This window comes from Carassius auratus, chromosome 23 (genome assembly GCF_003368295.1).
Source record: "Carassius auratus strain Wakin chromosome 23, ASM336829v1, whole genome shotgun sequence".
Classification (NCBI taxonomy): domain Eukaryota; kingdom Metazoa; phylum Chordata; class Actinopteri; order Cypriniformes; family Cyprinidae; genus Carassius; species Carassius auratus.
The window spans coordinates 12298690-12316189 of record NC_039265.1 but is presented as its reverse complement, the minus strand read 5'-3'; the positions used below and the strand labels follow the sequence as shown (position 1 = coordinate 12316189).

The 17500-nt window shown below is 39.3% G+C and overlaps 2 protein-coding genes across 3 annotated transcripts in view; one reads left to right on the top strand and one right to left on the bottom strand.

Moving 5' to 3' along the window:
- Positions 1-7381, bottom strand: part of LOC113041347 (calcitonin gene-related peptide type 1 receptor-like) — a 25248-nt gene extending 17867 nt beyond the window's left edge. Inside the window, exon 1 of the mRNA XM_026199816.1 lies at positions 7279-7381. The gene's annotated coding sequence lies outside the window, so the exon portion shown is untranslated. The remainder of the gene's footprint in view (positions 1-7278) is intronic.
- A 3282-nt stretch (positions 7382-10663) lies between these two features.
- Positions 10664-17500, top strand: part of ednrab (endothelin receptor type Ab) — a 9858-nt gene continuing 3021 nt past the window's right edge. The window contains exons 1-6 of one of the 2 annotated variants that reach the window (XM_026199815.1): positions 10664-10788; positions 13082-13544; positions 14362-14489; positions 16330-16528; positions 16763-16915; positions 17010-17143. In XM_026199815.1, the coding sequence (XP_026055600.1) occupies positions 13131-13544; positions 14362-14489; positions 16330-16528; positions 16763-16915; positions 17010-17143 (1028 nt within the window). In that variant the 5' untranslated portion in view covers positions 10664-10788; positions 13082-13130. The remainder of the gene's footprint in view (positions 10789-13081; positions 13545-14361; positions 14490-16329; positions 16529-16762; positions 16916-17009; positions 17144-17500) is intronic. The other variant, XM_026199814.1, reaches the window with a different exon arrangement.

The following is a 17500-nucleotide window of genomic DNA, read 5'->3' as shown; positions in this document are numbered from 1 at the left end:
TAACTGATAGATTACACAGCTGAAGAGAAACAGCTGATCACATGCACATCATCTACAGTCATACGTGTGTGTGTCTGTGTGTGTGTGTGTGTGTGTGTGTGTGTGACGTCCTTTTAGTCAAAGATTATACGCCTTCTTATTTTCCCATTGCTGAGTCCAAAAATAACAGTGTATGACTGGAGGAGAGCCAGAAAACTACAACCAGACCACTGAGACAAAGAGACCAAACACACACACACACACACACTCACAGTCCTTGATTACCTGACACATAAAATATTTAAACTATTTCTATGTAAATCAAACCAGATTTGTACAAATTCAGTACAAAATTTGAGTGCTGTTTTTCTATGCAAAATTCACTGTCCCTGCTAGTGGTTGATATGAGTGGTTGCGGTCAGGGTGTTCTGAGTGATAGGTTGTTGTCAGGGTGTTCTGACTTGTAGAGTGTTGTCAGGTTGTTCTGAGTGGTAGGGTGTTGTCAGGATGTTCTGAGTGGTTGTTAGGGCATTGTCGGGTTCTTTTGAATGATAGGGTGTTGTCAGGGTGTTCTGAGTGGTAGGGTGTTGTCAGGGTGTTCTGAGTGGTTGGGTGTTGTCAGGGTGTTCTGAGTGGTAGGGTGTTGTCAGGGTGTTCTGAGTGGTTGTTAGGGCATTGTCAGGGTCTTTTGAATGGTAGGGTGTTGTCAGGCTGTTCTGAGTGGCAGGGTGTTGTCAGGGCGTTCTGAGTGGTTGTTAGTGCATTGTCAGGGTCTTTTGAAACGTAGGGTGTTGTATGGGTGTTCTGAGTGGTAGGGTGTTGTCAGGCTGTTCTGACTTGTAAAGTGTTTTCAGGGTCTTTTGAATGGTAGGGTGTTGTCAGGCTGTTCTGAGTGGCAGGGTGTTGCCAGCGCGTTCTGAGTGGTTGTTAGTGCATTGTCAGGGTCTTTTGAATCGTAGGGTGTTGTCAGGTTGTTCTGAGCGGTAGGGTGTTGTCAGGGCGTTCTGAGTGGTTGTTAGGGCATTGTCGGGGTCTTTTGAATGTTAGGGTGTTGTCAGGGTGTTCTAAGTGGTAGGGTGTTGTCAGGGTGTTCTGAGTGGTAGGGTGTTGTCAGGGTGTTCTGAGTGATAGGTTGTTGTCAGGGTGTTCTGACTTGTAAAGTGTTGTCAGGCTGTTCTGAGTGGTAGGGTGTTGTCAGGGTGTTCTGAGTGGTTGGTAGGGCATTGTCAGGGTCTTTTGAATGGTAGGGTGTTGTCAGGCTGTTTTGAGTGGTAGAGTGTTGTCAGGGCTTTCTGGGTGGTTGTTAGGGCATTGTCAGGGTATTTTGAATCGTAGGGTGTTTTAAGGGTGTTCTGAGTGGTAGGGTGTTGTCAGGGGTGTTCTGACTTGTAAAGTGTTGTCAGGCTGTTCTGAGTGGTAGGGTGTTGTCAGGGCGTTCTGAGTGGTTGTTAGGGCATTGTCGTGTCTTTTGAATGGTAGGGTGTTGTCAGGGTGTTCTGAGTGGTAGGGTGTTGTCAGGGTGTTCTGACTTGTAAAGTGTTGTCAGGCTGTTCTGAGTGGTAGGGTGTTTTCAGTGTGTTCTGAGTGGTTGTTACGGCATTGTCGGTGTCTTTTGAAAGGTAGGGGTGTTGTCAGGCTGTTCTGAGTGGTAGGGTGTTGTCAGGGTGTTCTGAGTGGTTGGTAGGGCATTGTCAGGGTCTTTTGAATGGTAGGGTGTTGTCAGGCTGTTCTGAGTGGTAGTGTGTTGTCAGGGCGTTCTGAGTGGTTGTTAGGGCATTGTCAGGGTCTTTTGAATCGTAGGGTGTTGTAAGGGTGTTCTGAGTGGTAGGGTGTTGTCAGGATGTTCTGACAACACCCTATCAGTGGTAGGGTGTTGTCAGGGTGTTCTGGTTGTTACAGCATTGTAAGGGTGTTTTGAGTGGTACGGTGTTGTCAGGGTGTTCTGAGTGGTTGGGTGTTGTCAGGGTGTTCTGAGTGGTTGTTAGGGCATTGTCAGGATCTTTTGATTGGTAGGGTGTTGTCAGGGTGTTCTGAGTGGTAGCGTGTTGTCAGGATGTTCTGACTTGTAGAGTGTTGTCAGGCTGATCTGAGTGGTAGGGTGTTGTCAGGGTGTTCTTAGTGGTAGGGTGCTGTCAGGGAGTTCTGAGTGGTAGGTTGTTGTCATGGTGTTCAGAGTGGTTGTAAGGGCATTGTCAGGGTCTTTTGAATGGTAGGGTGTTGTCAGGGTGTTCTGAGTGGTAGGGTCTTGTTAGGGTGTTCTGACTTGTAGAGTGTTATCAGGGTGTTCTGGGTGGTAGGGCATAATCAGGGTGTTGTGAGTGGTTGTTAGGGCATTGTCAGGGTCTTTTGAATGATAGGGTGTTGTCAGGGTGTTCTGAGTGGTTGTTAGGGCATTGTCAGGGTGTTTTGACTTGTAAAGTGTTGTCAGGCTGTACTGAGTGGTAGGGTGTTGTCAGGGTGTTCTGAGTGGTAGGGTATTGTCAGGCTGTTCTGAGTGGTAGGGTGTTGCCAGGGTGTTCTGAGTGGTAGGTTGTTGTCAGAGTGTTCTGAGTGGTTGTTAGGGCATTGTCAGAGTCTTTTGAATGGTACGGTGTTGTCAGGGTGTTCTGAGTGGTTGTTAGGGCATTGTCAATGTGTTCTGGTTGCTAGGGTGTTGTCAGGGGGTTCTGAGTGGTTTGTTAGGACATTGTCAGGGTGTTCTGGTTGCTAGGGTGTTGTCAGAGTGTTGTGGTTGTTGGGGCATTGTCAGGGTGTTCTGATGGTTAGGGTATTGTCAGGCTGTTCTGAGTGGTAGGTTGTTGTCAGGGTGTACTGAGTGGTTTGTTAGGGCATTGTCAGGGTGTTCTGGTTGCTAGGGTGTTGTCAGGGTGTTCTGGTTGTTAGGGCATTGTCAGGGTGTTCTGGTTGTTACAGCATTGTCAGGGTGTTTTGAGTGGTAGGGTGTTGTCAGGTTGTTCTGAGTGGTAGGGTGTTGTCTAGGTTTTCTGAGTGGTTGTTAGGGCATTGTCAGGGTCTTTTGAATCGTAGGGTGTTGTCAGGGTGTTCTGAGTGGTTGTTAGGGCATTGTCAGGGTGTTCTGACTTGTAAAGTGCTGTCAGGGTCTTTTGAATGGTAGGGTGTTGTCAGGTTGTTCTGAGTGGCAGGGTGTTGTCAGCGCGTTCTGACTTTTAAAGTGTTGTCAGGTTGTTCTGAGCGGTAGGGTGTTGTCAGGGCATTCTGAGTGGTTGTTAGTGCATTGTCAGGGTCTTTTGAATCGTAGGGTGTTGTATGGGTGTTCTGAGTGGTAGGGTGTTGTCAGGGTGTTCTGACTTGTAAAGTGTTGTCAGGGTCTTTTGAATGGTAGGGTGTTGTCAGGCTGTTCTGAGTGGCAGGGTGTTGTCAGCGCGTTCTGAGTGGCTGTTAGTGCATTGTCAGGGCCTTTTGAATCGTAGGGTGTTGTATGGGTGTTCTGAGTGGTAGGGTGTTTTCAGGGTGTTCTGACTTTTAAAGTGTTGTCAGGTTGTTCTGAGCGGTATGGTGTTGTCAGGGCGTTCTGAGTGGTTGTTAGGGGCATTGTCGGGGTCTTTTGAATGGTAGGGTGATGTCAGGGTGTTCTGAGTGGTAGGGTGTTGTCAGGGTGTTCTGAGTGGTTGGTAGGGCATTGTCAGGGTCTTTTGAATGGTAGGGTGTTGTCAGGCTGTTTTGAGTGGTAGAGTGTTGTCAGGGCTTTCTGGGTGGTTGTTAGGGTATTGTCAGGGTATTTTGAATCGTAGGGTGTTTCAAGGGTGTTCTGAGTGGTAGGGTGTTGTCAGGGTGTTCTGAGTGGTTGGTAGGGCATTGTCAGGGTCTTTTGAATGGTAGGGTGTTGTCAGGGTGTTCTGAGTGGTAGCGTGTTGTCAGGATGTTCTGACTTGTAGAGTGTTGTCAGGATGTTCTGTGTGGTAGGGTGTTGTCAGGCTGTTCTGAGTGGTAGGGTGTTGTCAGGATGTTCTGACAACACCCTACCAGTGGTAGGGCATTGTCAGGGTCTTTTGAATGATAGGGTGTTGTCAGGATGTTCTGAGTGGTTGTTAGGGCATTGTCAGGGTGTTTTGACTTGTAAAGTGTTGTCAGGCTGTACTGAGTGGTAGGGTGTTGTCAGGGTGTTCTGAGTGGTAGGGTATTGTCAGGCTGTTCTGAGTGGTAGGGTGTTGTCAGGGTGTTCTGAGTGGTAGGTTGTTGTCAGAGTGTTCTGAGTGGTTGTTAGGGCATTGTCAGAGTCTTTTGAATGGTAGGGTGTTGTCAGGGTGTTCTGAGTGGTTGCTAGGGCATTGTCAATGTGTTCTGGTTGCTAGGGTGTTGTCGGGGGGTTCTGAGTGGTTTGTTAGGACATTGTCAGGGTGTTCTGGTTGCTAGGGTGTTGTCAGAGTGTTGTGGTTGTTAGGGCATTGTCATGGTGTTCTGATGGTTAGGGTGTTGTCAGGCTGTTCTGAGTGGTAGGTTGTTGTCAGGGTGTACTGAGTGGTTGTTAGGGCATTGTCAGGGTGTTCTGGTTGCTAGGGTGTTGTCAGGGTGTTCTGGTTGTTAGGGGCATTGTCAGGGTGTTCTGGTTGTTACAGCATTGTCAGGGTGTTTTGAGTGGTAGGGTGTTGTCAGGGTTTTCTGAGTGGTTGTTAGGGCATTGTAAGGTTATTTTGAATGGTAGGGTCTTGTCAGGGTGTTTCTGAGTGATTGTTTGGGGCATTGTCAGGGTGTTGTGTCTGGTAGGGGTGTTGTTCAGGCTGTTCTGAGTGGTTGTTAAGGCACTGTCAGGGTGTTCTGAGTGGTAGGGCATAATCAGGGTGTTGTGAGTGGTTGTTAGGGCATTGTCAGGGTGTTTTGACTTGTAAAGTGTTTGTCAGGCTGTACTGAGTGGTAGGGTGTTGTCAGGGTGTTCTGAGTGGTAGGGTATTGTCAGGCTGTTCTGAGTGGTAGGGTGTTGTCAGGGTGTTCTGAGTGGTAGGTTGTTGTCAGAGTGTTCTGAGTGGTTGTTAGGGCATTGTCAGAGTCTTTTGAATGGTAGGGTGTTGTCAGGGTGTTCTGAGTGGTTGCTAGGGCATTGTCAGGGTGTTCTGGTTGCTAGGGTGTTGTCAGAGTGTTGTGGTTGTTAGGGCATTGTCATGGTGTTCTGATGGTTAGGGTGTTGTCAGGCTGTTCTAAGTGGTAGGTTGTTGTCAGGGTGTACAGAATGGTTGTTAGGGCATTGTCAGGGTGTTCTGGTTGCTGGGTGTTGTCAGGGTGTTCTGGTTGTTAGGGCATTGTCAGGGTGTTCTGGTTGTTACAGCATTGTCAGGGTGTTTTGAGTGGTAGGGTGTTGTCAGGGTTTTCTGAGTGGTTGTTAGGGCATTGTAAGGTTATTTTGAATGGTAGGGTCTTGTCAGGGTGTTCTGAGTGATTGTTTGGGGCATTGTCAGGGTGTTGTGTCTGGTAGGGTGTTGTCAGGGTGTTCTGAGTGGTTGTTATGACATTGGCAGTGTGTTCTGAGTGGTTGTTAAAGCACTGTAAGGGTGTTCTGAGTGGTAGGGTGTTGTCAGGGTGTTCTGAGTGATTGTTATGACATTGGCAGTGTGTTCTGAGTGGTTGCTAAGGCACTGTCAGGGTGTTCTGAGTGGTAGGGGTGTTTCAGGGTATTCTGAGTGGTTGTTATGGTATTGGCAGTGTGAGTGTTTGTTAAGGCACTGTCAGGGTGCTCTAGATGGTACGGCGTTGTCAGAGTGTTCTGGTTGTTATGGCGTTTTCAGGGTGTTCTGAGTGGTAGGGTGTTGTCAAGGTGTTCTGAGTAATCGGAAGTGTTGGGGAAAATAATTTAGAATCTCTTGATTCGATTCAAATTGACTCACAAATCTGAATCTAATTTCTATTTACCCTCATATATAGGATAGGCCATTATAGACTTTGTCTAAGGTCTGACTCTGAATTGCAGTGAAATCCCTCCTGATTCTCCAGGATTGTGTTCCACTGCAGGACAGTGATCTGTTGATCCAAATGAGAGACCTTACCGTTACGATCGTGAAATCTCCCTATATAGAGACCAGCAGCAGAGAAAACACATCTAGAACACTCAAAATATAGCATCAATCAACATCCTAACCAGACTGAGGTTCTGTTCCAAACCCTAGTGAGCTCCCTACATGTGTAATCATCATTCTATCAGACATAAATAGTGTATAAACTAGTTTTAAATTATTATTAAAATTAAAATCAACATTTCTCCCCTATTTTCCACTGCAGTTACAGTGCATTATAGGATTACCTTGTTATGTCAAGGAATGTGTAATATTTCCTTTCAATTTACACCACAATCAGAAACATGCCTATGATGCCTAAAGATGCTTCCTATTTAGACTGCACACTACTTTTTTTAAAAAGAACCGCATTGTTAAGATAAAAAGGTACATTGTGTACTTATAACGACTAGAAAGAACACTTTGACAACCACAGTGTATTGTGAGGGTGAGTTGCACATCTTCACAAATCTAGTTTGTTAGATTAAAGCCACAAAGTAAACTCACAAATGGAGTTCAGCGCTTTCGAGGCTGTGAAAGCGATGGTGTAAAACTCACAGACCCTATTAATACACCAAACAGCTGCCCAGCAGTGCAACATGTCCCAGAAGCACAGGGTCTGACACTTGTGACGCCTCTTTAGTGCCCTTGAAAGTGGACATGGCTGAGTGGTTCACCACAGAGTCTTCAACACAGCCCAGACTGACCACAAAACAATAACAGCAGCACATCAATAAGTTCTTTGTTAGAATAAGTACTGTGGATTGCACCATAGCACATTAACATTGCGATACCATGATACTGATTGATTACCATATTTAAATGATGTCCAAAAACCCAGGGTAAGATTTTGTGGAATCTCCAACCAAAGAAACAAAAGCAGATTGATATTAAAATAATGCAATCTCTATCTCTCTGTATAGACTATAATCATGCTAAAAATAGTAGCGTAATTTTAATTTACAATGTAAAAACGCTGAATAGGCTTCAGTTCTGCAGTAATTAACAAATTGATATATAGCGTTATAAAATCGATTCACTTTTAAGACATTTAAAATTATTACGGTCCTCATATACCATAATATTTAAAAGATCCTGGCAATTGCTGGACATCATCTAAGCATCTAATATTAATTTAAAATCTGTTCTGTATCAAATACATTCAACACCATTAGTAGCTAGTTTTTCACTGACACTGATTTCAGAGTTATGAAGCAACACGACGAAAGATTCAGAAATGCACAGAAACCCACACAATAAAATATAAATGATTAGAAATGAAATGAAAGTTTCGTACCGTTGCGTGTGTGTCTGGTCCTCGTGAACGAGCGTCTGAAGATCTGCGGCTCTCAGGCGGCTTCAGGCGCGCGTCCCCGCCCCTCGGACACGCGGAGCAATCATCTGTCCTAATTACATTACATATGTACAGAATTATCAATATCAGCTATTACATGTATTACAGTTCAGTAAATTTGAGTTTGAAACAAATTAAAGGAGTATTTAAGTGTGCTTGCAGCAGCGCGTGATTTTAGTACAATAGCGCCACCTGCTGTCAGAATGCGGTAAGAATATTCAAAACTTTTTTTATAATTATTTATAATAGGCGAAAATCAGGGAAAATCAGTCTTTTTTCATGGACCTGTCAATTTAGATATGTTTGCCTTTTCATTAAGTCTTTTTTCAGACTAAATACACCTTCAAGTGTTTATTTTATAAAATTGTATCTATTTTTGTCTGTATATATTTATATTATAATACATGTATTTTGCCTGTTTTCTAAAAATGAGGTTTTTCTCCTGCAGTAAGCCGTTAAATTATCTATATTCTGAATGTTTTGTTCATATATAGGCTATAACTTGTTTGGTAAAAAAAAAACGTTTCGATTTTTTTTTTCTTCATGGAATGATAAAAAGAAATGTTTGCTTAAAGTAAACCTTCTAATATGTCAAAAAAATTAAACAAGAACTTAGATCCCGGCTTGGTTCTGTTTCTTGGTTCTGGATAAAACAGAATAAAAATAAAAACAAGTCCCGAAGCTTCAATACAAACCAAATGATTCACCAATAATAGACTTCGGAGTCACAAGATGATTCACAAGACGCGATCCGAACAGATCGCTTCAAAACAGTGAATCATTAAGCCGATTCTGAGTTCAGAAAAGCTCTGTTTCACCATCACTATGTGTTTTTTAAATTCATTAAAAGCGATGTCGAAATTAAAAAATTAATGGCTCTTTTAAATTCTTCGTTATTTGAGTTTGAATCAAACGTAAATGACTCTAAACGACTCCTTTAGTCATGCGTGCACGCGATGACTAAAGCGAAATAAATAAGCGAATTAAAATGTCTATATTAACATTTCAAACCAAATCTAGGAACCTATTCAGATATCACACGCTGTGTAAAGCCACCCAAGTGTTAGTTTAGCTGTATTCTTCTATCTGTGGATTTCCTCCAGCAGTAAACATCCTCAATATCTCTTAGGGACTCGAGTTTATTTGGAAAATCTTTATTGGTTTGTGACTTCAGAGTGTTTGTGGTTTGATTATTCAGATCAAAGCTGCTTTATGAGACGATTTCACATTTATTCACACGGATAGAGATATTAACACCATAAAGAGCTAATGAAGAACTTCTGCTGATTCACTTTCAGATGTTTGTTCATGTACAGTATGAATGAAGGGTTAACAGCATTGATGCAAACACTTAATTAAAGACACAGAGGCTCTTTATAAAATAACACATGCACAGAAAATAAATGGAGCTGGTTTTATAATAAATCGATGTTGTACACTGAAAGTCGTGTTTGGGGTTTAGTGCATTGTGTAAAAGCCGAGTCTTTCAGTTGTTGGTTTAATATGGTTTTAATGTTATTTCCTTTCAGAGACCCTCAAAGCTTCATGCTGGCATCATATTGTGCATCTGTCCTGGTCATGTGTTGTTAACCATATGAGAACACACACACACACACACACACACACACACAGACACACACTTTTTTCCGCTCTTTGGTGTTTCAGATGATTGTAATTGAGATAAAAACAGTCTGATTAAGAAAAAGGCAATTTGTTTGCAACCTAAAATGAACCTTCAACAGTTTATAAGTCTTTTGATGTGTGACTGTTTTATTAAAGTAGATTTAAACTAAAACCATAAAAACTGTTTGTTACTTGAAATCGAATTTGGAATGAATATTGAAATGAAAACGTTAAATAAAATAAATGTTATATAGCCTACATAAACTTATTTTACGTCAGATAATGGAGCATTTTCTTTTTTACATTGTCATGTAGTTTAACATATTTAAAATAATAATTATAATTGCAATAATATTGTTTAGAATTGTATTAAAACACACACACACACACACACACACACACACAATCAAGATCAAATCTTTGAAGCTAACATTAATAAAGCAGATTTCAAACTAATCAATTATCTCTAGTAGATCCTCTCTGTTATGTGTGTGTGTGTGTGTGTGTGTGTGTGTGTGCTGATGCCCCCTGCAGGTCAGAGTTTATGAGGTCAGGTCTGTAATTGCTCTCAGTGGTTTGGCTGTGGGCACTGAGTGACCTTTGACCTGTCTCTATAGTCCAGTCTCTAGTATCACGGCGGGTCTCAGCGTTTGATTTAGAACTGGGTTAATAACAATCTGACTATAACTTTTACACTGATGTGAATGGAGCAGTGTTTAGAGAGCACCAGTAATGTGGCAGTAAGATAATAGTATTTGAAAGATAATGCTCACAGACGCTGCATGTATTGGATCAAAAATACAGTAAAAATCTGAAATATTATTAGTATTTAAATCATCTGTTTTCTGTGTGAATCTGTGTTAAAGTGTAATTTATTTCTGTGATGCTCAGCTGTATTTTCAGCATCATTCCTCCAGTCTTCAGTGTCACATGATCTTCAGAAATCAGAATAATAGGAAACATTTCTGATTGTTATCAGTGTTGAATAATAAACAATTAGTTTCATTAAAGACATTTCTGATGGTACAAAATATTTCCTTTTCAAATAAATGCTGTTGTTTTGTGAATCCTGAAAAATGAAATGCATCAGTTTCCACAAAACTATTGTGCAACAAAACTGTTCAACACTGATAATAATCAGAAATGTTTCTTGAGCAGTAAATCATCATATTTTCATGATTTCTGAAGATCATGTGACACTGAAAATACAGCGGATCATCACAGAAATAAATTACACTTTACCACAGATTCACACAGACAACAGATGGTTACATCAGAATAATATTTCAGATTTCTTACAGTATGTATTGATCAAATAAATGCAGCCTCTATGAGCAGAAAATACTTATTTCAAAAACATGAATAGATTCCAAACATTTGACTGGTAACAATGAAGACATCATGTGTGCGTGTCCAAAAAAAAAAAAGAAAAAAAAAGTGTTTATTCTGTTTTCTTCATAAGATGATTAGATAAGGTCCTGATGAAAATGCCTGTGTGTCTTAAAATTGATAGGAAGGAAGGCCATGTCCCACAGATAAGAAAGAGAGAGAGAGAGAGAGAGAGAGAGACAGAGAGAGAGAGAGAGAGACAGAGAGAGAGAGAGAGAGAGAGAGAGAGAGAGAGAGAGACAGAGACAGAGAGAGAGAGAGAGAGAGAGAGAGAGAGAGAGACAGAGACAGAGAGAGAGAGAGAGAGAGAGAGAGGGGAGGGTGTTTAAAGATAACTCTCTCAGATCTGCTCTTCTGGATTGCGTCTGTAGATTCAGGACACACAGCGCTTCAGTCCGTGAGGAGAGAAAGACAGAAGAGTGTATCAGCGTCATTCTGAAGGTCAGTGTGTGTTTCTGCGCGTCATTGCACGTCTGCCTCTTCACTTACTGACTACTAATCTTGCTTTTCTACTATTTTACACATGCTTTTAGTGCTCCGAGGTTTCTCAGGAAACTTTTGAGCGTTTAACTTCGTCTCACATGTAAGTAATAAAGTAAAGAGTACATAGAGAAATAAAAAGAGCCAATTAGTTGACATACTGTAAGAGTACAGAGCTATAAAATACATTTGGATAGCAGTTCAGATTATTTATGAAATGTGAGTTTTGAGCGTATATAGAGACACTGAGATCTTTATTATGATAACCATAACTAAAACCATTAAAAAACAAAACTATGAAAAATATTAAAGCTGAATTAAAAATATTTCAGCTAATTGCTTACGGAACATTTCTCATTTTTATTTGAAGCACTAAAACAACTAAAACTAAAACATATAAATAAAAACTAATAAAAATTTACAAGCATTTTTTTTTTTAAATGACAAAATGACTAAACTTTAGCTAAATTTTTTAATAAAACTCAATTTATACATTTTAAATGTTTAAAAATGACAAAAGCATGCAGAAAAATGACTAAACTTTAGCTAAAACTTTAATAAAACTATATACAGATGTTAATTCATTCAAAATGACAAAAACATGCAACTAAATAAATAAAGTTTAGCTAAAATTTCAATAAAGCTCTATTTATACATTTTAAATATTTAAAAATGACAAAAGAATGCAGCAAAATTACTAAACTTTAACAATTTTTTTTATAAAACTCTATATATACATTTTAAATGTATAAAAAAAACATGCAACTAAATGACATGCAACAAAAAAAATTTCATAAAAAATATATATATATATATATATATATATATATATATATATATGTCAGAGGAAAAGGCCAGGATCCCGTGTTAAAGCCAATGCTGCTGCTGGAGTTCAAAGTGAATCAGTTCGTTTGATGTGATTCGGCTGAACTGATGTAAACAGTGTGTTTGTGGCTTTCCTCTAAGTTTCCAGAGAAGCGTGTTGCATTCGAGACTCAATCACTGACATGTGTGAGCAACTGTGATATTCTGTGCATCGTCTGAGAGAGTTTCATTAAACTGATCAAATGTAAAGCAATGTAAGGCTATGGAGCAAGTGCACCAAAAACCTAAATGTGTGTTTGCATTTTAAAATACATAAAAAAATGACGTTTGTATAAAAACATTCCCTTTTAGAATTTTGCAACCAAATACGGGAATGTTACTTTTGAACGTTCTCCAACTGTTCTAAAACGAGTAGTAACACTTAAAAAAAAAAAAAATGATAGAAGAACATCCAACTTGACATTCCAAGAAAATTAAAATCGTTATTAGAACTTTATTTAAAAGTTTTCAGGGTGAAAAAAAAACGTTGCATGAATTTTGTAAATGTTTTTTCTGCTAACGTTTAAAGAACATTATTAAAAACCCAGTTAACAAAAGTATGCTCTGAGAACAATTTAGTAATGTTTCCATTAATTTATAAAACTGTTATTTCTGAATGTTCCTCTAATGTTCACAAAACTAATAAAAAAATAAAAAATAAGTTCAGAGAGCATTAAAAAATATTTTTTCTATAATTTAATGGGAATGTTAGCAAATCATACTTGAAGCATATTTTTGTTAGCAGGGAATCTGTTCTTTATTAACAATGTCTTCAAAAAGTTAGCACAAAAGCGTTATTTATACATTATTTATTTCTACGTATTCTACGTTTTTGTTTTTTTTAATAATACTAGTTGTTTCAAAAAATATTCAGAGAACATTCAAAAGTAACATTCCCTTAATTTTCGCAATATTACACAAGTTTCCTTAATGCTTGACATTTAAAAAACTGGAATAACGTTTTCATAACTTAAAGGGAACGTTAACGAAACCTTTTTCGTTTTAAGATCTTTCAAATGCAATGCACATTATATACGCAGCCAAATCTTCCTTTTTCATAACTGTTTGACAGAATGTTTTTCTCTACATTTTTTCTCTACGCAAACATCTATTGCATTTATTGTTTTTTTTTCGCATATCAAACAATAGTTGTCATGTTTTTTCTTCCTTAGTATTTTTGTCTTGTTTTGTAGTATAAATATCTACAAAATCTGGTACGTAAGTAAAAAGACTTAAAATATTATCTCTCGTTTTCTGAAAATATCCACACTTTGTTGGTTTTTCCTTAACGAAGTTAAACATTGACGTCCATTGGAACTCTAAATGTGATTTTGACTGAACGCATCACAGATGCCGCCCATAAAGTCACATTGTGTCGAACCCAGAACAGTTTCTCTTTGTTTGTATCGTGTAGAGACACTAGGAGCCTTTGATCCACGATGTGGCCCCCTAAAGTCCTGCTAATGGCCGTCGTATCCTGTGTGCTGATTGGTGGAGGAAACTGTCAATCAAACTCATCCGATGGCTTCCAGCTCTCCGCTGACCCCAGCTCAGGTCACCGGTCTCTGAACCGCCTGACCTCTGACCCCAGAGCTGTTGGGACGGTTGGTGTCCGGCCGCTGTCGCTGCCCCCGGCGTGTCTGAGGAGGACCTACATCGAGGGCTTGTTTAAATACGTCAACACCATCCTGTCCTGCCTCATCTTCGTGGTGGGGATGGTGGGGAACGCCACGCTTCTGAGGATCATCTACCTCAACAAGACCATGAGGAACGGCCCAAACGCTCTGATCGCCAGCCTGGCGCTCGGAGACCTCATCTACATCGCCATCGACATCCCCATCAACGTCTATAAGGTAACCCACCAATCAGATCACTGCAGCACCACTGTGGGTTTATTAGCATTAATTGGAAACAAATGGGCTTTTGGAGTCATCCATAAGCGTTTTTACTAGGCTTCTATTGAGGTTTCTTTATATTTCAGTTGTTTTTTTTATTTCTGATTTTATTTTGGTATAAATGAATGTAATTAAATAAAGTAAATACAGTCTAATTTATTTTTGTATAATTATATAAAATATTTATTATTATTATTATAATTATTATTATATTATCATATACATTTACTGTATTATATAATGTAATGAATAGTATATATTGTACTATTTTATTTTATTTATTCATTTTTTATTTATAAAGCTCAATAAAACAACAATGGTATTTATATAGTCTTATTTAAATGTCTTATAATTATCTAAAATATATAAATACAAAATAAACAGAATGTATAAAAATATTATATTTGTTTACATTTATTAAAAATAATAGATTATTTAAAAAATATATATATTTCAGCTTTATTTCAGGTAATCGTGCAGAAGTGTGTCAGACAGACTTATTTCTGGACAGTTATCAGTCTAACACTCATCACACATTCAAACACACACACACACACACACACACAACTCACTTCAAAACACACACACACACACAACCCACTTCAAAACACACGCACGCACGCACGCACACACACACACACACACACACACACACACACACACATACAGTTATGAAGATAAAAGCACTTCATTCGTTATTCTTTAAATATATCACACAGGTTGTGAAGATATGCTTTAACAGTCTGTGTGTGTGTGTGTGTGTGTGTCTGTGTAGCTGCTGGCGATGCGGTGGCCCTTCGATGACAGTGTGTTGGGTCTGTTCCTGTGCAAACTCATGCCATTTCTACAGAAAGCGTCAGTCGGAATAACGGTTCTCAATCTTTGTGCGCTCAGTGTGGACAGGTAACACACACACACACTGACACGCACACACACACACACACACACACACTGACACGCGCACACACACACACACACACACACACACACATCCACACAGAAACACACACACACACACACACACACACACACACACAGAGACAAACACAAATGAGAAAATAAAATAAATTTAATATCGTCACGTAAAAACGTTTAAGTACAACATATGTTTTACTAACACCCACATTAACTTACGAAAAGATTATTTCTGAATTTTCCATGAAAACATTTTCTGTTCTGAAAGTTTTAGTAATACAAACGTTAGGGATACATTCCATTTTATTATTTTGCGAACAATGTGTGACCCTGGAGCACAAAACCAGTCATACGAGTCATTCTTTTTTTAATAGAGATTTATACATCACATGAAACCTGAAAAAAGTGAATCATCTCTCCACAGATGTGTGGTTTGTTCGGAGGACAATCTGTCTGAGATACAACTATTTGAAAATCTGGAATCTGAGGGTACACAAAAATCTAAATATTGAGAAAATCATCTTTAAAGTTGTTCAGATGAAGTTCTGAGCAATGCATATTACTAATCAGAAATGAAGTTTTGATATATTTACGGTAGGAGACTTACTAAATATCTTCATGGAACATGATCTTTACTTAATATCCTAATGATTTTTGCCATAAAAGAGAAATCAATAATTTTGACCCATACAATGTATTGTTGTCTATTGCTTCAAATACACCCCAGAGACTCAAGACTGATTTTGTGCTCCTTTAGATGTTCTCTGAACGTTCTGAAACAAGTAACATTTAGAAAACATTACATAAACATCATTTTTCAAATAAAACAGTTTGAGACACATTAATGTTTTCAGTGTTCCTAGAATGTTCTGAGAACTTTTCCCGTTAGCTGTAATTTAATCTGTCTATATTAAGGTTATAGAAATGTTTGTGGAAACGTTGTTTTGAAAGAAGTTGAAATATCCAGGTTTCTTCTCGTGATTAGAATGTGATGTAAAAGTTAAAAGAATCTTTCTAACAACATTCCAATAACTTTAGTCACACTCGAAATGTAAGATTTAGGTTTAGTGTAACGTTTGCTTGTCACATTTAGAACTTTCATCTGATACAAGTAACACCACGAGGACGTTCAGAGTTCTACCAATGTTTCCTCTCAACATTATGAGAACGTCGTTTTTTCAACTAAGCCGCACTAATTCATCAAATCAATAAACACACATCTACACACCTGTGTCCTTTCTTCTGTTCTGTGTAATACTGTATTCACAAATGTATTGCAATCACGGATCAAAAAAATAACATGCACCAAACCAAAATTGAAAAACACAAGTAAAATTAAATTGCACAAAATGAAAGCCAAGATTTCCGAACAGCAAACAATGGTAACGTATCAAAAAAATATGTCAAAATAAAAAATTTAATTAATAATAATAATAAGCATAAATCAAAACTTCAAACACATTTTTTAATCAAATTGCACAAAATGCTATATTAATGTCTTGTTATGGTTACAGCAGTGCTTCGTTTTGTGCTTTGTGTGTGCAATTCCTGAATAGATAAAGTTTTGAAAATGTGTGTAAGCAGCTGAAAACACTGTAATAGTTATAAGAACGTTCAAGAATGATTTTATCTAACACTTACATTGAATTTAAAATACATAAAAAAATGACGTTCCTGAAAGTTGTGAGAGTGTTAGCCGGAGACTCCCAAGGTTTTGCAAGAAACAAGTATCTGACAACATAAGCCTTTGGAGTGTGTGTGGGTCTCTAAGAGCAGATGTGTGTGTGTGTGTGTGTGTGCGTGCGTGTGTGTGTGTGTGTGCGTGCAGGTACCGTGCGGTGGCGTCCTGGAGTCGTGTTCAGGGTGTGGGGATCCCTGTGTCCACGGCTGTGGAGATCCTGTGTATCTGGCTGCTGGCTCTAGTTCTGGCCGTTCCTGAGGCCATCGGCTTCAAAATGGTCAGCTTCGACTACAACAACGTCACCATCCGCACCTGCATGCTGAAACCAGAGACGCCCTTCATGACCGTAAGAACACACACAGCCGTGTTCCCCCATAACTGATACTACACACGCAGATCGCTTACGTTTACAAGATCTATACAATATATTAGAAGTAAAAAAGTATTATATTAGAAAATAGATCATTCAGATGATATACAGATATTTCAAATGCGTATATGTCTATATCTATATATAATTTTATGTTACATAAGATTCTATATGTTGACTGAAGATGTGTGTGTGTGTGTGTGTGTGCAGTTCTACAGGGACGTGAAGGTCTGGTGGTTGTTTGGCTTTTATTTCTGCGTGCCGCTGGTGTGTACAGCCGTCTTCTACACACTCATGACCTGTGAGATGCTGAGCAACAGGAAGGGAAGCCTGAAGTTTTCTCTGAGCGAACACCTGAAGCAGGTGAAGAACCGAACACTCAGTGCTGAACGACCCAGCTGAGACCATCGTTATAATGAGTGTGTGTGTGTGTGTGTGTGTGCGTGTGTGTGAGCAGAGGCGTGAGGTGGCGAAGGCCGTGTTTTCTCTGGTGCTGATCTTCGCTCTCTGCTGGTTTCCGCTGCATCTAAGTCGCATCCTGAAGAAGATGGTGTATTTTCAGAACGACGTCGGCCGCTGCGACCTGCTGAAGTAATACACTCACACACACACACACACACACACAAACACACATACGAACACACACACACACACACACACACACACACACACACACACACACACAAACACACACACACAAACATTCATACGAACACAAACACACATAAACAAAAACACTCACAAACACACACACATACACACACATATATACATAAACAAAAACACTCACAAACAAACACACACACACACACACACACACATACACACACATATATACATAAACAAAAACACTCACAAACAAACACACACACACACACACAAACACACATACACACACACACACAAACACACATATACATAAACAAAAATACTCACAAACAAACACAC